The 27,690-nt window shown below is 42.6% G+C and overlaps 1 protein-coding gene across 1 annotated transcript in view; it reads right to left on the bottom strand.

Moving 5' to 3' along the window:
* The window catches only part of PRCP (prolylcarboxypeptidase), an 81,121-nt gene extending 55,884 nt beyond the window's left edge, over positions 1 to 25,237 (bottom strand). Inside the window, exon 1 of the mRNA XM_066249299.1 lies at positions 24,958 to 25,237. Within this exon, the coding sequence (XP_066105396.1) occupies positions 24,958 to 25,119 (162 nt within the window). The 5' untranslated portion in view covers positions 25,120 to 25,237. The remainder of the gene's footprint in view (positions 1 to 24,957) is intronic.
* Positions 25,238 to 27,690: the final 2,453 nt, after the last annotated feature.

Raw genomic sequence — 27,690 nt, 5'->3', positions numbered from 1 at the left:
GGTAGAAGTCAATTACACAGTCTGTGGGAGAGGAGCACAGAAAAGGGGAAACAAGACCTGAGCAGTAAAGAGTGAACAGGAGTCCACCAGGGAGAGAAAGGACAAAGATGAACTGTTTCAAGCAGAGAGATACCAGCACTATCTGAGCCATATCCCATCACAGTGTGTACAAGACAAGGAGATAACTATTGTCTAATGCCTTACATATTATAACAACATATAGTAGAGTTTTGTTCTAGCAGATTCACTTCTCCAATTACATATTTTAAAGTTGGATCTTAAAATTCATTTTCACTGTCTCCTGGAAACAGATACTACAGATAAATGACTATTAATTCATATTAATGAAAGTTACAGAATTTGACTGCAAAAAACCCTTCTGGACATCCATGAAAACCATGATCCATATTTAATGGCAAGTAACTACCTGACATCTCAGCCAATATCCATTTCACCATGTTACACTCACATCCTTCAGAGATGGACTAAAGCACTGGAGTATATGAGTAACAGCAATAGGTTCTTTGCATTTAATGTCCGTGATAAGACAGGATATGACCTGCAGTGCTGTTCCATCCTCTCAGCTAGCTCCACGTGTACAGAGTGCGGTGCTGTGGCCTCCGGGATCTACACATGAGTGAGACCCAAGGTTGCTGTCCTTCACAAAATCATAGAGAGGTGCTTGGCAAATATGAATTCCTTCCCTAATTTACAGGGCGGTCATTTTCTGGGAGCCTTTAAGATCTTGCTCCCTTGCACAGGTCATCACTTTGGCTCAGATAAACTCTTTAACATTTCAAATAAATTAAAAAAGCAAGTGTGATCATTTTCTAGAAATTAGACTACATAGAATGGCAAATAAAAAGCCTCTTTTGGTTTGTATGGGCTGGACTGATCACTGTCATTCAAGCCATTGTTCAAGAAAGAAAGCATCAGACACCAAAGAGTCATCAGCAGTGCTTTCCAAAATTATTGTATGAGCTGCTTGCTCCCTTAAAGGAAAGGCCATCACTGCTCAGGAAGTGACAGACGTTTCCAACACTTTTAACAGACGGTGTCTGCAGTGTGACCCATGGCTCAGACTGCATAAAAATAAAATTCACTGACAAATAATAACAAGTACTTCCTCACTTTCCTATCTGCTGAATCAGAGCCATTGTTTGGGTTGTACTTCCTTGTTTAAATTAGGTTATTAAATCACAATGGTGCTGGCAAAACACACTAGTTGTATACACCATCAGGAAAACTTACTAAAATGCAAATTGCATCAAGGCTTAAACACCCACACATACTCTTTGGCAGTAATAAAATTTAACTAATACCAAGATCATTCAAACACTTTGTTTTTTCCCTCCTGAAAACCACAAATGTTCTCTGATATAGTGAAAGAGAAGGGCATATGAAGATATATCTGAATTTGAGTGCCAGTTCTGCCATCCATTAAAGCTATTTAAACTTAAACAAGTTACTTCATGTCTTTGGCTTGTTTTCTAATACGTACAATGAAAAATATAATAACTATCCCAGAGGGGTCTTGTGATGATTCAGTTGGATAATACATGTGTGCCAGTGCCCAGCAAGGGCCTGGAAGGGAGAGCTTGATGATTATGTGAGCAAGCACCTCCCTAGTCTGAAACCACTGCCAAACACACAAACATATATTATAATAATGTTTTCTTTTAAATATTGACACTTATGAAGAAAAATTATAGTATAAACTTTAAAAATTTGTTCTAAGAGTGGATGGCCAATTAATTTGTGAGGTAGAGATGTTTTGAAAAATATAAGAGTGTTGCTTGTCAGTCCTAATGGTTTAGTCAGTACTCAGATGCTTGATCGGGGATTTTTGCCCACCAAGGGACTAGGGAAAGAACAGCGAGGAATTCTCACCCCATAGAAGTGGCACCCAATACCAGAAGGTGTGGATTAGGATATCAAAATTTAGCATAGGGGCCTTGGTAGCTCCTGCTACCTCAATAATGCATTGTGCAGACCCAATTACTTGGAAATCAGATAATCCTGTGTGGGTAGACCATTGGCCCCTTTCTTAGGAGAAACTTAGGGTAGCTGCTCAATTGGTACAAGAGCAGCTACAGCTTGGGCACTTTGAACCATCTAATAGCCCATGGAATATACTTCCATATTTTGATCTTGTAGCCTCCTGGATTATCAAGGGGCATAGGTGACCCTTACAGCTTATAGGTTTTGAGCCTCAAAATTATTGTTATTCCTTTTGTCAAAGGATCAACAAAAATGGCTCTGGGAAACTTCCACTAAATGGCAAATCACTCTTGCAAATCAATGTACAACTTTATACTGAATCTGTCAACTTAAAATCAGCTCAAAGTCTAGAATTATATGCCATAATCATGGCTTTTCAGCATTTGCCATATTCCCCCTTTAATCTATATACAGACAGCAAATATTTACTTATGGTGTTTCCACTATAAAGACTGCTGTCTTAGGGACAAATGCTGATGAACTATTTCAGCAATTCCTCCTTCTTCAAAGACTTGTATGTCAACATAGAGCTCCATGTTTCATAGGACATACTCGAGCTCACTCCATGCTCCCTGGAGCTTTAGCACAAGGGAATGCCCTTTTTTTTCTTTTCTTTTTTTCTTTTCTTTCTTTTTTTTTATTTTTTCTTTTCCTTTTTTTTTATTTTTTTTATTTTTTTTTATTTTTCTGAAGTTGAAAATGGGGAGGCAGTCAAACAGACTCCCGCATGCGCCCGACCAGGATCCACCCGGCATATCTACCAGAGGGGAATGCTCTGCCCATCTGAGGTGTTGCTCTGTTGTAACCAGAGCCATTCTAGCGCCTGAGGCAGAGGCCACAGGGCCATCCTTAGTGCCCGGGGTGGCTTTGCTCCAGTGGAGCCTTGGCTGCAGGAGAGGAAGAGAGAGATAGAGAGGAAGGAGAGGGGGAGGGGTGGAGAGGCAGATGGGCGCTTCTTCTGTGTGCTCTGGCCGGGAATCGAACCTGGGAATCCTGCATACCAGGCTGATGCTCTACCACTGAGCCAACCAGCCAGGGCCTAGGAATGCCCTTGTTGATCAAGCTACCCAAAAGAAAATTATTTGGAGCAACCATGACAGATGGAGCAATTCAGTCTCATACTATTCATCACCAGAACGCTGCAGCCCTGTGTAAACACTTTCAACTTTCTCAGGAAGCAGCATGGCATATTGGGAAATCCTGTCCAAGGGGTCCTATACTACAATCTGCCCCTTCATTTGAAATTAACCCTCAAGGACCCCTACCAGGACAACTTTGGCAAATGGATGTTACTCATATACCTTCATTTGGCAAACAGTCTTATGTCCACATTACAGTGGATACACATTCTGGATTTATAGTAACCTCTGTCAGAACAGGAGAGGCTGCTAAGCATGTTATAGCTCATTGTCTGTATGCATTGTTCTATTATTGAATTTCCTAAACTGGTTAAACTGAAAATGCTCCTGCATATGGAGCAAAAGCATTTACTGTATTTTGTCATTCTTATAATCTTTAAAGTTAAGGTATTATTAAAGTGTACCCAGCAAATATTTTAAGGTCAATTTAAAAAAATTTAAAAGGGGGAGTCATATCCTGGAACTCCTACGAGTCTACCATATCATGCTTTTTACTTAAAAAAAAATTTAAATTTCTTTTGAATGCTGATGAACAGGAGACGCCAAATCTTTTTCACCTGCAAATTACTACCTTCTTTATTTGATCCAGCTAATAACACTGTTTTGTCTTTTGCCAAATAGCTCCAGATATATGGAAAAGATTTATATAGGCGAATGGGGATCCTCAAATCCCTCGGCGATATCTTCTGAGCATGGCTTTTAAAATACCTAGAGGCAGAAAAAGCCCAATAGAGATGAGGGGAACTACCAGCTTTTAGAATACACCCTTAAAGGTTCCAACGCCCCAGAGGGGTCTCATAGGATGCCATCTGAGTCCTGCTTCAATAATGGAAAGGAAGGTCATTGAGCTAAAGCCTGCCAGACTTACATGCCTCTGCTGTGAGGAAACAGGGACACTGGAAGGTAGGCTTCCCCCTCGCTCCTCTAACGGAGGGTTCAGTCTCTTCCAACCCTGCTCCAGCCACCTATGACCTAACCTTGCCCAGAATGCTGGGGTTTGCCACTGAAGGCTGAAGGTGCCCAGGGCCGTCGGCCCCATCTATGACACTGTGGATGAGCCTAGGGTATTTCTTCCAAGAAGCAGGTAAACTGATCTCATTTGCACAAGAGCCACTTAACTATGTGTTGCCTGAATAGTCAGGTTTTTTATTCTCCCCTCGAAGATCTCTGTTGTGGGTGTTGATAGTCCTATCAACTGCTTTGTTTAATATATAGTGTTTCCTTTATCCCTCCTACCTCAATGCCCCATTCATATTTCAGGCTGGGACCTACTCCTAATTTAGAGCTCTCTTTCCCCCTTTGGCAACTTCTATTATGAATCTACCTTTGCCACCCATCTTAGTGTATCCCAAGGCTCTCTTTACCAAGCCACAGTCACAGAGCTCCAGGGAAAAGCAACCTGGTCTCATCTCTCCAGGCAGAGGAGAACAGAAGCTCCATACCCACACATGCTGCAGATGGCTTTCCAGTCTACCTGAATCAATACCAGCTAGAAGCAGCGGTCATTGGGACTTGGACGTGAGCTGCAAAGTATAGAATTGTGTCAACAATTCCAGTGCCATGCGGACTTTTCCTGGACTCCTAGTCCTTGTGACAGCTCCTAACAGACTGAACTGGGGTTGGGTTGCATTTTTCAGGGATTTGGCATGGTGTTGGGGCCAACTTGGACTTGGTGAACATGTTAAGGACACTATTCTTTTATGGATTCTTGCTGTATTGGCCAAGAGTTTGCTTAAAGGCTTTAATCACTGTAAAAAAAAAATAGAAGACTAGATAAAGAAGATGTGGCACATATACTCCATGGTATACTATTCAGCCATAAGAAATGATGACATTGGATCACTTACAACAAAATGGTGGGATCTTGATAACATTATACGGAGTGAAATAAGTAAATCAGAAAAAAACAAGAACTGCAGAATTCCATACATTGGTGGGACATAAAAATGAGACTAAGAGACATGGACAAGAGTGTGGTGGTTATGGGGGGTGGGGGGAGGGAAGGAGGGAGAGGGGGAAGGGGAGAGGGAGGGGGAGGGGTACAAAGAAAACTAGATAGAAGGTGACAGAGGACAATCTGGCTTTGGGTGATGGGTATGCAACAGAATTGAATGACAAGATAACCTGGACATGTTTTCTTTGAATATATGTACCTTGATTTATTGATGTCACCCCATTAAAATAAAAATTTATTTATAAAAAACAAATGTAATATAAAAAAAATGAACTCCAAAAAAAAAATTTGTTCTAAGAGTTTACTTAAAAAACATGACCTCTCAAAGTCAAATTTAAAAAAAAAAAGTTCTGCAGCACTGGCCAATTGGCTTGGTTGGTTGCAGCCTCATTCCAATACTCCAAGGCTGTGGGTTCAATACCTTTTCAGGGCACATACAGGAACTAACAAAGATAAATAAATGAAACAACAAATTGATGTTTATCTCTCTCTCTCTCTCTCTCTCTCTTTCTCTCTCTCTCCACCCCTTCAACTTTCTCTAAAAACAATAAATGAGTAATTTTTTTTTTTAATTTTGCAGCTATCTTAAAACTGATGACAGGGCAATGACTTGGTGACAGTGAGGGGCTCTTACACACCAAAAATGATGTGGCCTGGTATGTGACATGCTTTTGACTTTCTGTCCAGTTACCAGTCACCAGTGCTAAGAAAGTACAACATGCCTTTAGTACACATTCATCGCTGTGGAAATTATGTAGCTCTGAGGAAAGGTACATATTGCAGAAATGAAACATGATTGCTTTGGAAACTGTATAAAGAATTTAAAGGCCTGACCTGTGGTGGCGCAGTGGATAAAGCGTCGACCTGGAAATGCTGAGGTCGCCGGTTTGAAACCCTGGGCTTGCCTGGTCAAGGCACATATGGGAGTTGATGCTTCCAGCTCCTCCCCCTTCTCTCTCTCTGTCTCTCTCTCCTCTCTCTCTGTCTCTCTCTTGCCCTCTCTCTCTCCTCTCTAAAAAAATAAATAAATAAAAATAAAAAAAATTTAAAAATAATCTGTGATAACACTGTGATTGGTTCATATGCTGAAAATTATAAGTCCATATCTTAAGGGACTACTTATTTTCTCTTACATGGCAGCATAATATCATTACAACCCTGGTTCAACAACCAGGTTTCTCACCAAAGAAATTAAGAGATTAGCTTAAATTTTCAGTCTAAAATCCTTTAAAATGATACCACTTTATCAAACAGAAAAATAATACTATTATTCTAAACACTATATTAAAAGATGACAACAGTGACCAGGCATTTAAAAAAAAAACACCTGACTGACCAGGCGGTGGGACAGTGAATAGAGCATCAGACTGGGATGCTGACAACCCAGGTTCGAAACCCTGAGGTCGCCAGTTTCAGCATAGGCTCACCAGCTTGAGAGCAGGGTTGTTAGCTTGAGCAGGGGATCATAGACATGACCCTATGGTTGCTAGCTTGAGCCCAAGGTCTCTGGCTTGCAAGGGGTCACTCGCTCTGCTATAGCCCCCTGGTCAAGGCACATATGAGAAAGCAATCAATGAACAACTAAGGAGATTAAGGAGCTGCAACAAAGAATTAATGCTTCTCATCTCTCTGCCTTCCTGTCTGTCTCTCCCTATCTTTCCCTCTGTGTGTTTCTCTATCTCTGTCACACACACACACACACACACACACACACACACACACACACAAAACAAAACACTTAGTTACAGTCAATGGGACTTGATGCCCTTATCCAGGGGCTAGCAGACTTTCAAAAGCAGAGTGCCAAACAGGTGACATTCGTCCCTTTAAATAACTGAACAGGAGGGGGATATGCAAGGACCTCTACAAGTGCAATGAAAGATGAATATAGGTAAGCAACTAGTCATGCAGCATAGATTAGGGACATTTACATGAATTCTTACTTAACTAATTCCAGGCCAAATTTTGTAAACAGACTGTTGGGAAAGCTTAAAATGAAGGATGTGCTAATGAAATAAAGGTAAACTACAATGAGCACCAAACTTAAGGGAACAAAGTTCTAAAGCAGGAAACTCACTCCTGCCCCATTGATTTAGTCTCCTCCTTTATTCCCTTAGAGAGTGCCTTTTTGTGATCATCAGTGGGGGTCTCTTAACATCTTTCACCCTAAAATGTATAAACCCACCCCAAAATATCTCAGTGCATGTTATCTTCAGGGTCCCTTTGGCTGCTAACATAGTTGCCATTCACTTAAAGCACTTCTTTCCATTACACAAAACCAAAGTGAGAACAAAATTCTGTTTTTGAAATCTCCAGCAAGAGTTATTTTGTTCTCTAAAATTATGCAATCTCATTATTAAAAAAAGAATTGAGATTTTTCAACTTTATTGTCTAATCCAGATTGCCTTGATAATTGTGACTCCCACAACTATCTCAAAATCAGGCCATGAATTACAAAACTTCTATCCCAAAAATAGACTACAGAGGCAACATGGAGCAAAGAGCTCTGATGTCAACAAAGCTGTTTAAATTCTAGTGCTGTCACTATCATTTATCAACTAGGTGATTAGACACATTATGTCACCTTTGAGCCCTATGTTCCTCAATAAAAAAGATGTAAAAATGAAAGAAAAATATATTAAGAACACTTACGCAGTACTGTCACCAGGTGAATGTATTTACTCTAGGCAACACAGCATGCTCTGCCCCACACTACAATACCATGGTATGTTCTTAAAGTCAATGAAAGCCTCTGAGAAGGAATATGCACACCATGAGTGTGTACATGATAAAAGGGACAATACTGACCTCCATGTTTCACACCCACCTTGCCTCCACACCACTGACCCACTGTCCCAATCTTACTGACTTCCTTTCAGTTCCTCCAACATAACCTGCTCTTTTAAGTTAGGATCTCGTACATGATACATCCTCTACTGGGACAGAAATTTCAATCATCTCCCTTCTTTGGCTAACACCTTACTCAGCTTTCTGGTTTCTGCTTTAAGACCACTGCTGCTTAGCAGATTCCCCAATACTCAAACCTGAGGACTCCACTGTAGATCCCACAACAAGCCACTTCCTTAAAGCACGTCACACTTGTCATTATCCTCTTTCCCACTAAACTGTAACCTTCATGAGGTCTATCGTTGTTTGCTACTTATCTTCAGCTCTTAACACAGTGTACAGCATATAGGAAGAGTTTGATAAATATTTGTTGAATAAATATATAACTAGGCTGTTCTACTACATAAATATTAGATTATCATATCTGCTATAGTAGAGTGGCGCTTCATTGCATTGCATAACCAAATTTCAGAACTGCTCAGAGAAAGCTCCTAAAGAAATGTGACTAACAAATCTGCCTTTTACTAACCCATACAGGTAGTTCCTGCAGTACGAGCGGTAAGAAAGAGAACATCATGACCTCGCCAGTTGGAGGATCTCAGGCAACCTGGAACTGACACATACACTGTAAACAGAAAGGACTTACAAATACACATAGTTAACTGGCCTGTTTACAAATGAAAAACCACAATCATAAAAAACAACTGCTTCTACTTGAACTCTCTAATAAATATGGGCAATACACAATTACCATAGAAGCAGCCTTTAAGGGAACTTTTTTTTTTACAGGGTGACCTTGGACAACCAGAGTACATAGATTTGGGGCAAACATCTCCACATCATTTAGACAGTCAATTATGTTGTATACCTATCACCCAAAGTCAAATCATCCTCAGTCACCTTATATTGTCCCTCTTTTTGTCCGTCCTCCTCTCCCTCCCTCCTTTTTCCTCCCCTTGGTAAGCACTGCAATCCTATTTATGTTCATGAGTCTCAATTTTGTGTCCCACCTATATATGGAATCATACAGTTCTTAGCTTTTTCTGATTTACTTATTTCGCTCAGTATTGTTGTAAAGTACTTGTACCTTACTTTAGTGGGTTTCTGTAGAGACATTAAGTTTAGATTAATTTTGAAGGGTTTTATTAAAGGAGGAGATTTATTAAATATGTTGGCCGCATATGACTAACATGGGCATTGCAGACCCAAATTGTGTGTGCCAAATACATCTCAGAGGCTGGTTATATACTCTTGATCACATACAGGCTGGGGGGAGCATGACATCATGGCACAATTATTAACAAGCTTACAACATTTGTAGGGGATTCACAAGAACATTAAAACTTTTAAGGTAACACAATTAAAAACATTTACAAATCTTTTAGTGTCTATCTCCCCTCCTTTACCTACAGGTATGTTACTCTCAGGATTCCAGGAATGGAGGAAGAGCCAAAAATCAATGTAGGGTGGTATGTAAATTCTGGCTCTTATTGTAAGAGAAAAGAAGTTCCTCAGACAACCTTTATTCTATACTTAAAACTAAATGACCCATTGTCCTTGTAAGTCAGAAAGCTGCTACATTCTTCTCTCTCCCTTCCCCAAAGGAAGGACAGGACAGGAAAGCCTCATCTTTCCTCCTAAAATATCAATATTAATTTTGCAACTTTTAAATACCTTACCATTGCCTGACCAGGTGGTGACGCAGTGGATAGAGCAACGGACTGGGATGCGGAGGACCCAGGTTCGAGACCCCGAGGTCACCAGCTTGAGCGCGGGCTTATCTGGTTTGAGCAAAAAGTTCACCAGCTTGGACCCAAGGTCACTAGCTCGAGCAAGGAGTTACTCGGTCTGCTGTAGCCCCACTGTCAAGGCACATATGAGAAAGCAATCAATGAATAACATAGGTGTCGCAAGGAAAAACTGATTATTGATGTTTCTCATCTCTCTCTGTTCCTGTCTGTCTGTCCCTATCTGTCCCTCTCTTTGACTCTGTCTCTATTAAAAAAAAAAAAAAAAAACTTTACCACAGTTTAATGTTATCAAGGTCCATCCATGTTGTCATAAATGATACTATGTCATAATTTCTTATGGCTGAGTAGTATTCCATTGTGTGTGTGTGTGTGTGTGTGTGTGTGTGTGTACCACATTTTCTTTATCCAATCCTCTATTTAAGGGCACTTTGGTTGTTTCCATGTCTTAGCCACTGTGAATAATGCTGCGATGAACATGGGGTTGCATGTGTCTTTACAGAGCAGTGTTTTTAATTTTGGGGGGCATATACCCTGTAGAGGGATTGCTGGGTTATATGGTAGTTCTATTCTTAATTTTTTTGGGAACCACTATTCTTCCATAGTGGTTGTACTAATTTATATTCCTACCAACAGTGAATGAGGGTTCCTTTTGGAGACATTTTTCTTAATGTGTTCATTCTTCACTCACACACACACACACACACACACACACACACAAAGAGACACACAAAAAAGAACCCCACAAAAACAAACAAACAAACAAACAAAAAACAGGAATAGCGGCATTCCCTCCCATGACTCTTTCTCTGTAGATATTTGTAAGTAGAGTAGGGTCAGCACAGACAAGTAGCCACAGCTTCCAGATCATCAAAATAAAAGAATGAGAAGAAGAGGATTGTTTTTACTTACCTGACATTCTACCTTGTTCCTGTTAAAATTTTAGACAGCTGGAATCAAGTTCTGATATTCTTTACCTAGACACATACACATGCACACACCTTCCTCACCTCAACATGTACAGAAGCAAAAAAAGGAAGAGGGGAAAAGATATAGATTCAACAAACATTCATGAAGATAATACTCTTAGGTAAAATGTACAGTAAGCTCTGTGTTAATATAAATACTTACAAGACAGGGTTCCTGCTTTGAAAAGAAATTAAAACAAGGATACAAAAGATTTCAACATAAAGCTAGAATAAGAATCTTGTCACACACTTCCAAAGAGATTAAGAAACAGCCCCAGGAGGCAGGGTCTGTGATGGAGCTGATAAAGAAGGGAAGGGCATGGGAGAGGCCTTTCAGGCAAAGGGAACAATGTGGGCTAGGGCACAGAAAAAAACAAAGGAAGGGGCATGTGTGCAGAGTAGATTAGCAAATGGAAAAGTCGGGTTGGGGCCCTAAGGTGGAAGGTCTTGAATGCTACAGATTATATATATACATTCTCCAAACAGGAGAATCTGTGCAACTTCTCTGGCCCCCGTCTCATGGACCAGAGAACCTCATGCGGGAAGCACTCTACTAAATAAAGCTTTTGCTATTCCACACTTGGTGGCTATGCCCTTCTTTCTTCCTTGGCGGGGAAAATACCTTACATTTGGTGCCGAAACTGGGAGGAGCTTGAAGCCCACTGGGGCTGCTCTTCTCCCCTTCCCTTCCAAGGAAGAACCAAGATCTGACCTCATACCCACTTCGGCACATGGTGCGGTAAGTCCCCTGCCTCCAGCCTCCCCTCAGTTCTTTCCACCCGGGACTCCCTGTCCGTAATCGCAGCTGTATTAGGGACCTCTTCTGAGTGTGTGTGTGCCCGTGGAGACATCCCAGACACACCCACTCTACCTAACCGTCCGGTGGCCAGAGCTTGAGTTGCAGGACACCAATTCTCATCTCTGACCCCTCCGAGGGCTGAGGGTGGCCGTGGGGGCAAAGGAATCCAAACCTGATTCTAAAACACCCCTGGGGTGCCTTATCCAGAATCTCTCAAACATTGATCCTTCCCTAAAAAAGAATAAACTAATCTTCTGCAATGTGGCCTGGCCCCAATACCCACTGGATAACCAGACCAGGTGGGCTCCTGAAGGGACTTTCTATTTTAACACCCTCACCAATTTAACTATTGCCAAAGAACTGGGAACTGGTTGGAGATCCCTTACATTCAGGGCTCCTAGTATTTGCATCCTGTCCACTTCTGATCTTTCCTCTTTCACTGAGCCCCAGCTCTCTCCTCCCTCCTCCTGCCTAAACCCCAAGGGCACTCCTCTCTCAGGACCTCTCTCTGGTCCCTCTGCAGACCTCTGCCATTCGGGTCCTTCCCTCCAGGAAGCCCCCTCCCCTGCCGGCCAGGAGCCCCTACCTTCTCCACTGTTCTTAAGCCCCTCCCCCGTCAGGCCCTGCTCTGCCAGCCATTGGCCCTCACACAGGTTTGCAGGGCTCCTGATCCCATGGCCCAGCCCTGGTCTTCTTGCGGGAAGGTCTGGCCCTGACCTGCCTCTGGCTCCAGCGTTTCCGGCTAGATCTGGGTGCTGGGCTCCCTAGGAGCTTCCCTCCTCTTATTTTCAACCCCCAAACCCTTATCCGAGACCTGATGAACATGGCATTTAAAGTCGGGAGGAAAAGGCCCAAGCTGCTTGCCAGGCCCGCATGCAGTAAAAGGTAACACTCCAAACCCAGACTCTTGTGGCAGCCCTGAGGCTGGCAGAGCAACAGGGGCAAGGCATAGGAGGTGCCTGACCCAAGTCCAGGCTGCAAAGAGGAACCCCACCAGAAGCTTGCTTTAAATGTAGGCATGACAGTGCCCTTGCCCGAGGCCACCCACTAAGCCCTGCCCTAACTGCAAGCAGCCCAGTCACTGGCCGAGCGACTGCCCCTTCTGGGCAACAGGCTTTTCCTTGGCACCTCTACATGGAGGACAAGCCACCCAAATGTAAGACCAAGCCAGCCAGGCGAGCCCATCACTTGAACTCCTAGGCCTCAAAGACAACTGACGCAACCCAAACTTGAAGACCCCATCACCCTCATCGAGCCCAGGGTAATGCTACAGGAGCGGGGTGGATAGAAGCCTTTCCCACCTCTCAAGAGACGGCAGACACCGTTGCCTCCATTCTTGTTAAACGTATCCCGCAATTTGGACTGCCAACTACCATCCAGTCAGACAATGGCCCAGCCTAATATGCCCAAATAGTCCAGCAGGTTGCCATCTCTCTCAACATCACCTGAAAGCTCCACATACCCTATCACCCTGAATTGTCGGGGAACACGCTGATCGGACCCTTCCTCACATAGGGAGTCCAGATGAAACACACTCAGCAGTCCCCCTCCAACCAGGAGACAGGGTTCTTCTGAGAGAGCTCCAACCCGGCTCCCTATAGACCGGGTGGACAGGACCCCATACGGTAATACTGACTACTCCTACTGCAGCCAAGCTCCTAGGGCAAACACCTTAATAACACGTCTCTCGCCTCAAGCTTGGCCCCATTCAGGACTGCTGACAGTCAGAACCACTGGGCCCCACCTGTCTCCGGCTCACCAAAAGGTTGGGCCCTGTTGCTCCTATCCCTCCCACTGGGAACCTGCCACCAGAGTGAGTTAAAGCAAGAAGCAATGCTGTTCAATGAGACTGGCCTGATAGAAGAATACATCAATGTCCTCAACCATCTGCAAGAGAAACTGCTCAAGGATCTCTCTTCCTACAACCTGCTTAACTCCTGATGGCAGCCACCCATCCTCACCTGGGCTGCCCCTATCCTAGGTCTTCTTCTAATTATCAGCATAGTACTCATATTTACTCCTCTTTTTTAAATTCTTACAGGACTGCATTCATGAGGTTTCTCAAGTCACAAACAGATGCTCCTACACTCATATACACAACTGCCCTCAAAGCCACCACCTTCCGACCTCCCCTCCTCACCACGCCCCTAACCATCAGAAAGTAGCCAAATAGCAGCACCCCTATCTAACATAAAGGTTGGAATGTGAGGTCGGTTGGCAATGGGGGAAGGTCATGTGAGGAACCAGGCCTGGGAACTTTGGCTGGAACCACCCACACCCATGCGCGCTAAAAGAAACTTCCCAGGAGCCCTTTGAAAAGGAACAGCTGTCTGACAGCCAATGAAATTTCACCACATCATATCAACTTGCCTTCACCCTACTGACCCTATAAATTACCCCCAAATGGGAGAATCTGTGAGACTTCTCTGGCCCCCATCTCGTGGACCAGAGAACCTCATCCGGGCAGCACTCTACTAAATAAAGCTTTTGCTATTCCACACTTGTAGCTACTCCCTTCTTTCTTCCTTGGTGGGAAAAATACCTTACAATCTCAATGACCCTCAATTATAACATTTTTTAAAAGTGCTTGTGATAAATAAATATGTAAAAGGACTGAGCATAATACCTGGACCAGATTAGAAACCAATAAATGTTCATTCATTCACAGCTCATAAATAATAACTAGGACTCTTCTTACTTGTGAACCAGAAGAAGAAAAATTTTATAAATCCACCAATGATATATACATTACCAATGCAGAATATGCCTTTTGATGAACAATTCACCAATAATTAAAATATACTTAAGATTTTTTTTAAAACTGCATCAACTGTATATCTTTTATTATAAAAAGATAAGCAAAACAATTATTTTTATTTACTGAATGACAGTATGAATAAATAACTTTTTTATTATGTGCTCCAAATATATATAAATATATCGGTTCAGTGAACTATGATGATAAAAGCAAAGAAAACATTAAGTAAACCAGCATCACTTCAGGAATATTCTTTGAAGCAATCTTTGAGTTGCTGCCATATATATGCCAATAAATCACAGATTTATCAGTGCTTTTTCATATTATTCAGATAGATCTTTAAGTATGAGCTACTGGAATGGTCAACATATACAATGTAAAGTCCTCCAGGATGTAATTGTCTCTACCTCCCTAAGACATAGACCAGTACCCAACATATAAAAGGAACTGGATGAATCCTGTGTAGGTAGATAAGTGGCTGGGTCAGTGACTAATTGAGTATGACACTCCTAGGCAATTCAAAATCAATACTTTCTGTCTCCCCACCCTGTGGTTAGATGCAACACTATAACCTGTTCTGGCCAAGGAATTGTGATAAGAAGTGACACATGACATTTTTAGGCCGGAGTATTTACATGCTGGCACAAGTCCTACCAGGTTCTTTTCCACTGCTACCATGATTATGAGAGCAGATATTGAGAGGCAGCTTCCATCAGTCCCTCGGTCTCCAAAAGAATACAATGAGCAGAATACTCTGCTCATCCAAATGGAAATACAGTATGAGTCATAAATTTGGGGGGGGGGACGGTAAAGTTATGAAAATTGTTGAATTTTTTATAGCAATGTAACCTAGCAAGGTAATGACATTTATCTTGGAACTAGAAATTTGTTGGAATAACTTTCAGAAAAACAAAAATGGTACAGGTTAGCAATTTACCTTGAACATGTCAATTAATCTCTATATAATAATTTTCTCACCTATAAAGTAGTGCAATAATAGTATCTACCTCATACAGTAGATATAGCATTTAAATAACTGAATGTCTAAGAAGTACCTAGCAGCACAGATAGGGCATATAAAGCTTTCAATAAATAGTAACAGATTATTAATAATGTATTAGACACTAAGCACTGTAGAGTTCATTTTACTCTCTCACTTTTTATTCATTTTTCACTTTAATTTATAATCAACATTTTCCATTAAAAAAAATATCTTTAAGAACTACTCTGTAGCCTGACCAGTGGTGGTGAAGTGAATAGAGAGTTTACCCAGAACTCTGAGGTCCCCAGTTTGAAACCACATGTCACCAGCTTGAGGGCAGTCTCATTATCTTGATCACAGGGTCAGCAGCCTGAATGCAGGGTTGCTGGCTTGAGCACAGGATCTTTGACATGATTCCCAAAGCGGCTGGCTTGAGCCCAAAGGTCACTGGCTTGAAGCCCAAGATCACTGGCTTGAGCCCAAGGTCACTGGCAAGAGGTCACTGGCTTTGTTTGAGCCCCCCAGTCCAGGCACATATGAGAAACAATAAATGAAAAACTAAAGTGATGCAACTATGAGTTGTTGCTTCTCATCTCTTTCCTCTCTCTCTATCTCTCCATTCCTATCTCTCTCTCTCTGAATCTCTTTGTAAAATCAATTTTTAAAATAAATAATTTTTAAAAATAACTACTATATAGAGGGCACCATGCAAGGCATTAGGAATAAAAACAAGTAAGATAAAGCATATCATCAATTATTCTCTTACCTACAATTCTTCTTTCTTCTCTAACCTACTCATTACCAAGCAAAATTTAAAATTGTAAAAATAAATACAATAGTCTATGTTATAAATATGGTGTCAGAGACAAAGCTAATCTTTTTATCTTTTTTTTTTTTTTTTTTTTGTATTTTTCTGAAGTTGGAAACGGGGAGGCAGTCAGACAGACTCCCGCATGCGCCTGACTGGGATCCACCCAGCATGCCCACCAGGGGGCGATGCTCTGCCCATCTGGGGCATCGCTCTGTTGCAACCAGAGCCATTCTAGTGCCTGAGGCAGAGGCCACAGAGTCATCCTCAGTGCCCAGGCCAACTTTGCTCCAATGAAGCCTTGGCTGTGGGAGGGGAAGAGAGAGACAGAGAGGAAGGAGAGGGGGAGGGGTGGAGAAGCAGATGGGCGCTTCTCCTGTGTGCCCTGGCCGGGAATCGAACCCGGGACTCCTGCACGCCAGGCTGACGCTCTACCACTGAGCCAACCGGCCAGGGCCTTATCTTTTTTTTTAATTGAAGCAGAGCTAATTAACTTAAAAAAAAAAACAGTTACCATGATGTGAGTCTGTGTTTTATTCAAAATTGAGATGGAAAAATGGCTTAGATCCAATTTACCAAAGGCAATTAATGACAGGGCAAAATAGACTTGTGCCCACATCCCCACTGGTGAATGACAGGCACCAGATATCAGTAGACCCAATCCTCTTTCTTTATATAGTAATACAGGAAGATCTAGACTTAAGCAACTTGCACAAGGTCATAACGTGAGTAGTGGCAGGGCTGGTACTAGAACCCAAACTTTTAAAATTGTTTTGTTCAAGTGCCCGAAGTTAAAAGTCCCTACAATATGCTGACAGAGCAGTATAAACATAACAATGCAAAACCTAAAATTAATTTTTACTACAAGTGCATTTTAGCATTAACTGTTAAAACATCCAAAACTCAGATATCAGAAATACAATGTTAGCCTTAGTATATGAGAAAGTACTTGCAAAAACCTTTAAAAATTATAATTTATCATATTTTCTCTCCACAACTTACCAAACTCAAAATAGCATAGAAAAAAAAATAGTTTCATATGTCTTTCTTCATATATCATCAATCTTGTATGGAAAAAAATGATTTTAAGCAAAAAAAAAAAAAAGTCAATATTGATGCCTTATTTACAAGTGTATTAAGGTTATAAACCAATGATAAAAAAGACAGATCTGGCCTGACCAGGCAGAGGCACAGTGGATAGAGCATCAGACTGGAACATGGAGGACCCAGGTTCGAAACCCCGAGGCTGCCAGCTTGAGAGCCGGCTCATCTGGTTTGAGCAAGGCTCACCAGCTTGAGCCCAAGGTCGCTGGCTTGAGCAAGAGGTTACTCAGTCTGCTGTAGCCCCCTAGTCAAGGTACATATGAAAAAGCAATCAATGAACAACTAAGGTGCTGCAATGAAGAATTGATGCTTCTCATCTCTCTCCCTTCCTGTCTGTCTGTCCCTATCTATCCCTCTCTCTGACTCTCCCTCTGTCTCTGTCAATAAATAAATAAATACACATTTGCACTGTATTTGAAACAGAAAAGAGTTCCCACAGATTTTCATATTTTTCAGAATAACCATTTTAGGTAATGATAAGGAATGATTTAAATATTTTATTCTGAGTAAAGAGGAAGTAAATTAAAGCCATGTAAATTAAGAAAATATAAGCTCAAATAATATGGACCATTCTTGAGTGTTTTCTAAGTGATACAAACTACTAAATAAGCAGTTTACACATCCCAGCTCATTTCACAACAAATGGGTGGAATGGGTAGTATAATTATCTCCATTTTGCTGATGATAAAAATGCAAGCACAGAGTAACTTGTCTGAAGTTACTCAGGTAGTGGTAAAAACAAAATTTGTTCTCAAACCTGAATAGTATTCAAACTCTATCAAATTACAACCCTCCATAATTGAGATCAAGGTCAGTTAATCATTTCTAAGGGGTGGATTACATGATTTCTAAGATTCCTTCTGACAATGATGCTGTAAGCAAGAACAGAAATCAGTTCAGAATTCACACACTATCTGTGACAGTATACTCCAGGTCTAAGGTTAAGGCCACCAATAGACAAACCAAAAATAAGAGAAGAGGCCCTGGCCAATTAGCTCAGCTGGTTACAGCATCATCCCCAAACGCCAAGGTTGCAGGTTTGATCCACGCTCAGGGCACATACGGGAAGTAACCAATGAATGTACAACTCTGCGGAACAAACGACTCTCTCTCACTTTCTCTCCTTTCCTTTCTCTCCTTTCCTCTCTCTCTAATAATCAATAAGTAAAATAATAATAACTAAAAAATAATAGTAAAAGGACAAGAAGGGAAAAGAGCAATAGGTTCTTCCAAAGGGCCTGACATAGATATATTTTACTAGCCATCAGGGCCACTGTGACAAGGTGGAAAAGGGGAACCTAGAGTAGGAATTGAAAGTAGAACTGTAAGGGATGTACATAAATAGAAATAGCTTGCCCCGCTGGGACTGCCTCACAGCAGATGGGGAGGGAGCTGGTGAGAGGCCTGCAGAAGTCAGTGGCCATGAGCTCAATGCTGGACCATGATGTAGAGTTCTAACAAAAACATTAGTCAGTACTTAAGTAGGAATAGTTAAGTATGGATGACTGACCGCTAGGTTACTAGAAGAGGCATTTCCACAACTGTCTGACATTTGGATCAGTCTGAAATGAATAATACTATGGAGAGTGTGCTTTTAGGAAAGAATGGGAAAGGAACCAGCACTTACTGTACTAAGTTCCTACCATGTTCCAAGCACTGTGCATATGCTATCATGTTATCATAGTTAACGCTCACAACAACCTTGGTAGATGGGATGGTGAGTTTTATGTCAACTTGGCTGGGCCACGATGTCAATGTATTTTGTCAAACATTATTCTGGCTGTTTCTGTGAAGGTGGTTTTTTTTGGATGGGATTAACATTTCAATCAGTGCACTCTGAGTAAAACAGATTTACCCTTGATGATGCAGGAGGACTCATCCAACCAGGTAAAAGACTAAATGTCCAAAAAAAAAAGACTGACCTGTCCTGAACAAGAAGGAATTCTGCAAGCATACTGCCTCTGGACCCAAACTGCAAATCTACCCTTGGTCTCCAGCCTACCCTGAAAATTTTGGACTTACCAAGCCTCCACAATCATAAGCCAGTTCCTTAAAATAAATTCATTTCTTTGGGGAGATACACACACACACACACTATTCTGTTTCTTGAGAGGACTCTGACTAGTAGATATTGCTCTCTATTTCAGCACACAAAAAAATGACAGCTTGAAAGGACTCATTCTCTTTCCCACTATACCACACGGTAAAATGCCCTAAGGACTCAAATTCTAGTCTGAGGGGCTAGCATGGGAGGTAGAGTATAGTGAAACAGGGAAAACCATAGAAACAGGGAAACCCTGTAACCACAAGCCACAAATCCTACTAAATCAACAATATTTGAAGATTTTGAAAGAAGAGAAAAAAATAACTAGTAAAGATTTTTCTTCCCAGGCTCTGGCCAGTTGGCTCCGTGGTAGATCGTTGGCCCTGAATGTGGATGCCCAGGTTCAATTCCCACACAGGAGAAGTGACCATCTGCTTCTCTACTCTTCCTCTCCTCTTTCTTTCTCTCTCTCTCTCTCTCTCTCTCTCTCTCTCTCTTTTCTCCTCCCACAGCCATGGCTCAATTGGTTCGAGCAAGTTGGCCCCAGGTGCTGAGGATGGCTCAGTTGCTGAGCAATGGCCCTAGATGGGCAGAGCATCTCCAGTAGGGGGCTTGCCAGGTAGATCCAAATTGGAGTGCTTGTGGAATTTTTTGGACTGCAGCCAAAAAATTCAAGAGGCTGAGACTCAAAATGGCAGCAGCATGGGAAAATTAAGAATGATCCCCAGGAGCAAAGATGTGCCATTAGAGAACAAGGTTAAGATCATCCACATTTTCTATTCACAATTATATGTATAGATGCCAACGGTGAACACTGAAGAAAAAGGGTTGACAGAAAATTTTTGATTCCTTTGAAACATGGTGTTAGAGGAGAGCTCTACAAATACCCTGAACTTCCAGAAATCAAACAAGTGGATCCTAGAGCAAATCAAGTCTGAAGCATCCCTGGAGATAAAATGACAAAACTGAAGCTGTCCTACTTTAGCACATCATGAGAGGGCAGAGGAAAGACAATAATGCTGGGGAATCCTGGAACTCCTACGGGTCTGCCATATCATGCTTTTTACTTAAAAAAAAAAAAATTAAATTTCTTTTGAATGCTGATGAACAGGAGATGCCAAATCTTTTTCGCCTGCAAACTACTACCTTCTTTATTTGATCCAGCTAATAACACTGTTTTGTCTTTTGCCAAATAGCTCCAGATATATGGAAAAGATTTATATAGGTGGATGGAGATCCTCAAACCCCTCAGCGAGATCTTCTGAGCATGGCTTTTAAGATACCTAGAGGCAGAAAAAGCCCAATAGAGATGAGGGGAACTACCAGCTTTTAGGATACACCCTTAAAGGCTCCAACGCCCCAGAGGGGTCTCATAGGATGCCATCTGGGTCCTGCTTCAATAGTGGAAAGGAAGGTCATTGAGCTAAAGCCTGCCAGACTTACATGCCTCTGCTGTGAGGAAACAGGGACACTGGAAGGTAGGCTTCCCCCTCGCTCCTCTAAGGGAGGGTTCAGTCTCTTCCAGCCCTGCTCCAGCCACCTATGACCTAACCTTGCCCAGAATGCTGGGGTTTGCCACTGAAGGCTAAAGATGCCCAGGGCCATCAGCCCCATCTATGACACTGTGGACGAGCCTAGGGTATTTCTTCCAAGAAGCAGGTAAACTGATCTCATCTGCACAAGGGCCACTTAACTATGTTTTGCCTGAATAGTCAGGTTTTTTACTCTTCCCTCAAAGATCTCTGTTGTGGGTGTTGATAGTCCTATCTCCTGCTGCTTTGTTTAATATATAGTGTTTCCTTTATTCCTCCTACCTCAATGCCCCACTCATATTTCAGGCTGGGACCTACTCCTAATTTAGAGCTCTCTTTCCCCCTTTTGCCAACTTCTATTATGAATCTACCTTTGCCACCCAGCTTAGTGTATCCCAAGGTTCTCTTTACCAAGCCACAGTCACAGAGCTCCAGGGAAAAGCAACCTGGTCTCATCTCTCCAGGCAGAGGAGAACAGAAGCTCCATATCCACACATGCTGCAGATGGCTTTTCCAGTCTACCTGAATCATTACCAGCTAGAAGCAGCGGTCATTGGGACTTGGATGTAAGCTGCAAAGTATAGAATTGTGACAATTCCAGTGCCATGCGGACTTTTCCTGGATGTGTACTTTTCCTGGACTCCTGGTCCTTGTGACAGCTCCTAACAGACTGAACTGGGGTTGGGTTGCATTTTTCAGGGATTTGGCATGGTGTTGGGGCCAACTTGGACTTGGTGAACATGTTAAGGACACTACTCTTTTATGGATTCTTGCTGTATTGGCCAAGAGTTTGCTTAAAGGCTTTAATCACTGTAAAAAAAAAAAATAGAAGACTGGATAAAGAAGATGTGGCACATATACACCATGGTATACTATTCAGCCATAAGAAATGATGACATCGGATCACTTACAACAAAATGATGGGATCTTGATAACATTATACGGAGTGAAATAAGTAAATCAGAAAAAACAGGAACTGCAGGATTCCATACATTGGTGGGACATAAAAACAAGACTAAGAGACATGGACAAGAGTGTGGTGGTTACGGGGGGGGGGGGGGGGGGGGGGGGTGAAAGGAGGAAGAGGGGGAGGGGGAGGGGAAGGGGTACAAAGAAAACTAGATAGAAGGTGACGGAGGACAATCTCTCTTTGGGTGATGGGTATGCAACAGAATTGAATGACAAGATAACCTGGACATGTTTTCTTTGAATATATGTACCCTGATTTATTGATGTCACCCCATTAAAATAAAAATTTATTTATAAAAAAAATAATAATAATGCTGGGGAAAATAGAAGGCAGCAGGAAAACAGGAAGAGAGAATAGGAGGTGGACTGAATCCATAAAAGAAGCCGTAAGCATGAGTCCACAGGAGCTGGGCAGGGCTGCTGAGGACAGGACATTCTGGACAAAACTCCTTCAGAGTTTTCACAATTTAGAGCCAACTTATGGCATCCAACATACAAAGAATGGAAGCAAAAGATGAAGGGAAGGGAAAGGAAGGGAAGGGAAAGAGAAAGGAGAAAGGAGAAAGGAAAAAGGAAAAAGGAGAAAGGAAAGGAAAGAAGGGAGAGACGAGGGGGGGAGGGAGGGAGGGAGGGAGGGAGGGAGGGAGGGAGGGAGGGGGGGAGGGAGGGAGGAAAGAGAGAAAGAAAGAAAAAGAAAAAAAGAAAAAAGGAATTTGTGTCACTTTGCTTAGGCTTTCTTTGGTTAGTCATTCATTAACTCCCTCAACAAATATTTATTTTGTTCTTGATATGCTTTTATGGGCTCTTCTGGATAACAGAGAGTACTATCTAGCTGGGCAGGATACATACAAAACACTAAGTGTACAGGGTGAAAAAAACACTACCTAAGTTGTCCTAAAGTCAAGAAGGTATCACAGAAGAGATGACATTTCAGCTGGGACAGAGATATGACTTTAGTGAAGAAGCAGGATATTATTCCAGACAGAATTTCTGACACAGTAAAGTTCAATTGAGTCTATGTTCTATGTTGCTAAAAATATATGTGTGTTGGGGTAGTAGGAAGACATATGGCAGCATGTGAAACTGGAAAGGCCAGCTAGGTTCTATGGTGAGGAACAATGCCAAGGAATTTGACCCTTTCCTTGCAAACAATTAAGAGTTATGAAGGATTTTTAAGGAGAAGAGGGACAGGGTCATGGGCTAACCCTTTTTATTGAACCATTCATGGAGCGTAAGTGCACATAAGGACAGCTGGGGATAGCTTGGTCAGCTGGATAGAGAGAAACACAGATAAAGAAAATTTTCATTATCAAGTTTAATGAAAATTAAGCACTGAATAAAAACTGCATCTGCAGTTATAATAATAATGTTCATTATTAAAAGTCATGAAGTATTTCTTTCTCTCTAACTAAAAAAAATAAAATTAAGTTTGCACATACACGTACAGTCCCAACTAAAAATCTATGGTCCAGAAACTGGAAACTACTATAACCGTTATGATGCAATACACATCTGAAAAGTTTCTCAAAAAATGAAATAAAACTCAATTAGAATTGATATAAAGAAAATTATTACTATCATAAAAAGAAATATGTGTAATCTGTGTCCTATAATATGAACTAAATTTTATATTTAAGCCAGAGGGCAAGGAGTGGCTGAGTGAAGCAAAATACATTTTTCAAATCACCAAAATGAAGAAATAACCTTAAATCACTTTCTAAACAGTGAAGTGGTCAAGAAAAAAAATTTAAAGGAATGTTATTTAGGAGCTAACACATGATTCAGTCTCTTCTACCTGTTAATTCTCCCCTTTTCTGCTGATAGTTCTTTGTAATCATTCCAGAAAGATTTTACAGATCCTCATTCCAAGAGTTCCCTTTCAATTTTACATTAGTAATAGATCACTGCAAATAGACATATACAGAGTCAGTGTATAAAACGGATAAAAGCACAAAGCTCACGCTGAAAACAGGGAGAAAGAAGGTGCTGGGACACCTTAACTTGGCCTCCACTTGGGCCTTCACCCACCATCCTTCTGAGATGTCTCCACAGAGAGCCCTTGCATTTCCTCAGTGAAGTGTGAAACACTTGGGTCCCTGTCCAGACCTCTAAATTTACAAATGAGGAAACTGTAGCCTCAAAAATTAATGTGAGTTGCCTGAGAAAAAAACCCCTCGTTCCTGGCACCTCTGCTAAAATTAAAATGTTTTCTCTTCCTCATAAACTCTAATATAAATTTCTGGGTTAAAAACCATTTCTTGTAAATTATTCTACACGTTCATGTCATCCCTCTATCTGAAGTTCTTATACAAAATTTATATAGGTCAGTAATCACAAATTTAGTAAGAGCCTACTGGAAGACAGACACATGTCATCTGCTCTCATTTCACCATTATCAAATCCCAGGAGATCCAAAAAATCTCGGTTCAGAGAGGAAGTGATTATAACCTTCCCAAAGCTGCAGAGGTAGAGTGGAATTCTAGTCAATCTGATTCCAAAAGCCAAACTTCAGACTCTTGCACTCTTTCTAATCCCAATCCTTACCAAATCTTTGCCTATCTATACAGTCTCCCAGAAATACAGAGCTGTAAGGGATCCCATCATTTCACACAGAATGTACATTTCCATCTAGGTTTATTGGAGAACACTTTCATTCCAGCCAATCACAGTCTTCAAGCCTACATCCAATTTCTAAACTCAAGCTTCAGAACCAACGATGCTAAACCTCACCCCCCACCTCACTTCCAAAGCTCCACTTCTCCTACAACTTCATTTACAGGCAGGGGCTACATCTATGTTCAGTCTTGCCGAGAACAGAGAAGGTTAAGAACTCTCCATAAATGGGATACAAAATCAACTTCGAGTTGAGCATGAGATGACAAGTTTATGTTTTATGTTGAATGTTAGATATCAACTACGAAGATACTGTAAATTTGTATTTAAAGGCCGCTTTGAGACAACGGATGACTGTTACAAGTGAAGTAGACGCCAGAGTTGGTATTAAATTGGATTGGAAATTTGAATTAGAGCAGCCTCTGACAACTTAAGGACTTGAAGTGATTACCCGGCCGGTTACAGAACACTGTGGAGGAAAGACTAATAGTAAATAATTGGTAATGGGACGAGAGATATTAGACAGACCTAGGATTGGGGACCACCCTCTGGAAAATGTGATCCAAAGATCGGACAAGTCCTACGCATTAGGAGTCTGAAATTTCGGGTAGGCTCTGGTGCCTGGTGTCCCGTCGGTTGGGCAGGAGTCCTCGACCCCAGGCCTTTCCTTCCAACCCACATGCAGTCTTACCTTTTGTTGAATGTAATGAATCGAGTACTCCATGACCACAGCGGGACGGGATACAACGCTGGTGGACAAATGCAGGTTGCTGAGGGCCCTTAGGGCTAGCGGTACAGGGACGGCGAATCCTGGTATCAGAAAACCCAGGAACAGCAGGACAGGGCGCCCCATGGCTCAGGCTGGGACGCACTCCTGCACACTTGCAGTCGTAGCCTCGCCCAGCCCGCAGCTTCGCCCGCCTCCAATAGGCTCCGCCCCAGGGAAACCCGAAGTTACCCGCCCCTCAACCATGCTGTCTAAACCCAGGTCACTAAACCACACCGCCCCCGCCCCCATTCCAGAGAAGCCACTTTTCATTTCCCTCTCCTGCATCCCCACTTGGAGTCCACCCTCATTTCGGTCACACTACAAATCTGCCCTCATCATCCCAGGGCCCCATTCTATTCCACTGCTGAATCACATTTTTAACTGTATCACCCTCTTGCCGCCTCATCACCCTATAGTCTCGCCGTAATCGTCACCTCCAAACCCTACCCTGTCCGTCTTACCTCCATTGCCACACCCCTTGCCCCCGCAAATCCCATATAATGGTACCAACAGCTACCGTGACAATTTATTGATCGTTCCCTACACGTCACTTTATCACTGGGCATAATGGCAAACACATCTATCTCAACCACCACAGAAACCTCGTGCGTGTGTGTGAACACCACTCTCATTTACAGAGGAGGAAACTGAGCTTGCACTGGGCCACTCGGATAGAGGGGGCGAGGGCCTCTCAGACGGCTCCCTCGGTTCCTTGACGCCACCTCTTTTGTGCCCGTCCAAGGCCCTCCTACTGGGCTCTGTCCCTGGGTCAGCCCGAGCCTTTGTGTTGCCCACAGCACCACCCCGTATGGAGGTCACCCGAGGCCCACGCAGCCCCGAATCCCGCTTGGTCCTGGTCCCTTCTTCCTGTTACGCCCCGTCTTTCCCCGCAGCCTGCTTCAGGCCTCGTCTCTCCGCCTCTCCGCCTCCCCGCGCGGAAGCCCCTTTTCTGCCCCGTCGCCGCGTCACGCCATCCCATCCCGCAGAGCCGCCCTCTGTCTTCTCGGCTCCGCCGACCCCCTTCAATGGCTTCATCCTCCTTCCACTCGCCCTGCTGAACTCCTACCCCTTCCCCTGGGCCCCTTCGCCCAGTGGCTCAACCCCAAAATCAGCTTTACAGACTGAACTACCGCTCAACCAGCCGAGGGAAAACGACAGTCAAACTGAACTGTTCACCCAGTTTGACTAAAACGGTCGTTCCCAAAGTTCCCGGGAAAGCCTGGTTAACCACCGCCCTCCGAGACGCCTTCTTCTGATTGGCTCTGAAGAATCACGACTGAATCGTCACTTCCGGCGGAAGAGGACGCGGGAGATTAAATTTGAGGACTATGAACTCACCAGTAAGTCCCGCCTGCCTGCATTACTGAGCTCTGCCTCCCTAGTCCCTTTCGTTTGTCTACAGTGAATACCTGCGGGAAGAGGTTCCCCGGGAGGTCTAGGGCCCGAGACTCCTAACGAAACCCGTACCGTCATTATAAATGAGACTCAGATCATTCTTTGTTATTTTTGCAGGATTTAGCCTCTTCTATAAAAGGGCGGTCATGTATGAGGGTTGAGAGTGGAAGGTCAGTCATTTTAATTTTAGTGCTGTTGCAGTGCTCAGGGGGCTGTTAGTGAGCATATATACTGGGCCGTCGAGCTAAACACGGATCAGCGTCTGGAACCGAACATAGAGAAAGGAAAAGTAATAACTGGCTTTTGAGGTGCACAGAGATACATATTCAGCTGGCTGTTCTGCTGAAAGTAATACATGCTGAAGAGGGGACTTTTCCGAACTGTTTTGATGGCCCAGAGGGAAAACTGATTAACCGAGTGGTGTTTTCAAACCAGATATATGAACGTTTTCTGGATTCCTTCCTAATTGCTCACATCTAGCCAGTCACCACACTGCTGCAGAGCTATGACAATAGCCTCCCAGCTGGTTCTCCAACCTTATTACCTTCCAAGCCAGTTTCCACATTGCCAGGCTGATAAAGCTCAAATCTGGTCAGGGCACTCCCAATTTAAAGCCTTTCAGTCACTTCTGGTTTCCCTCAGGTTTAATCTAAACTCCTTAACGTGGTTTACAGGGCTCTTCTTGGCTGGCCTTCACCTGCCACTGCAGTTTTGTTTTTCACCAGTCTAGCCAGAGCTTCCAACGATACAGAATGTGTTTTTGAGTTCAACTGCACCATCCTCCCTCACCTGCAGTTAGTGATTCATTCTGCAGACAATTTTTAATTGCTTTCCTCCTCTGCCAAAAACTACGAGGTAGTGGAATTACAATTGTTAACAAGAGGTACTGGAATTACAATTGTTAACAAGATAGATTCCCATCCTAATGGAACTTAAAACTTATGGATGGACTAAAGAGGAAAAACAAGGGAACCTATTGGAATTAGATTGGTCTGGGAGGAGCACTCTTGAGAAGATGACACTTAAATTGAGGCCTAAGAGATGAGAACGATCCAGCCACTCAACAGAGGAAAGAAAGAACATTCCACAGTGAATGGGTTATTCAAAGGCCCTGAGGCAGGAAAGAACTTGGTATCCTCAGGTTCAAGAACCAATGAAAAAAAACTATATTTCTGGAATATGTTCAGAAAGAATAGTTGTATGAGGTGAGTCTGGAGAGATCTGCAGGGACCAACCACACAGGAGGCTAATGCAGTAACG

Source organism: Saccopteryx bilineata, chromosome 1 (genome assembly GCF_036850765.1).
Source record: "Saccopteryx bilineata isolate mSacBil1 chromosome 1, mSacBil1_pri_phased_curated, whole genome shotgun sequence".
NCBI classification, from domain to species: Eukaryota; Metazoa; Chordata; class Mammalia; order Chiroptera; family Emballonuridae; genus Saccopteryx; species Saccopteryx bilineata.
This window is presented reverse-complemented; position numbering and strand designations above follow the sequence as displayed.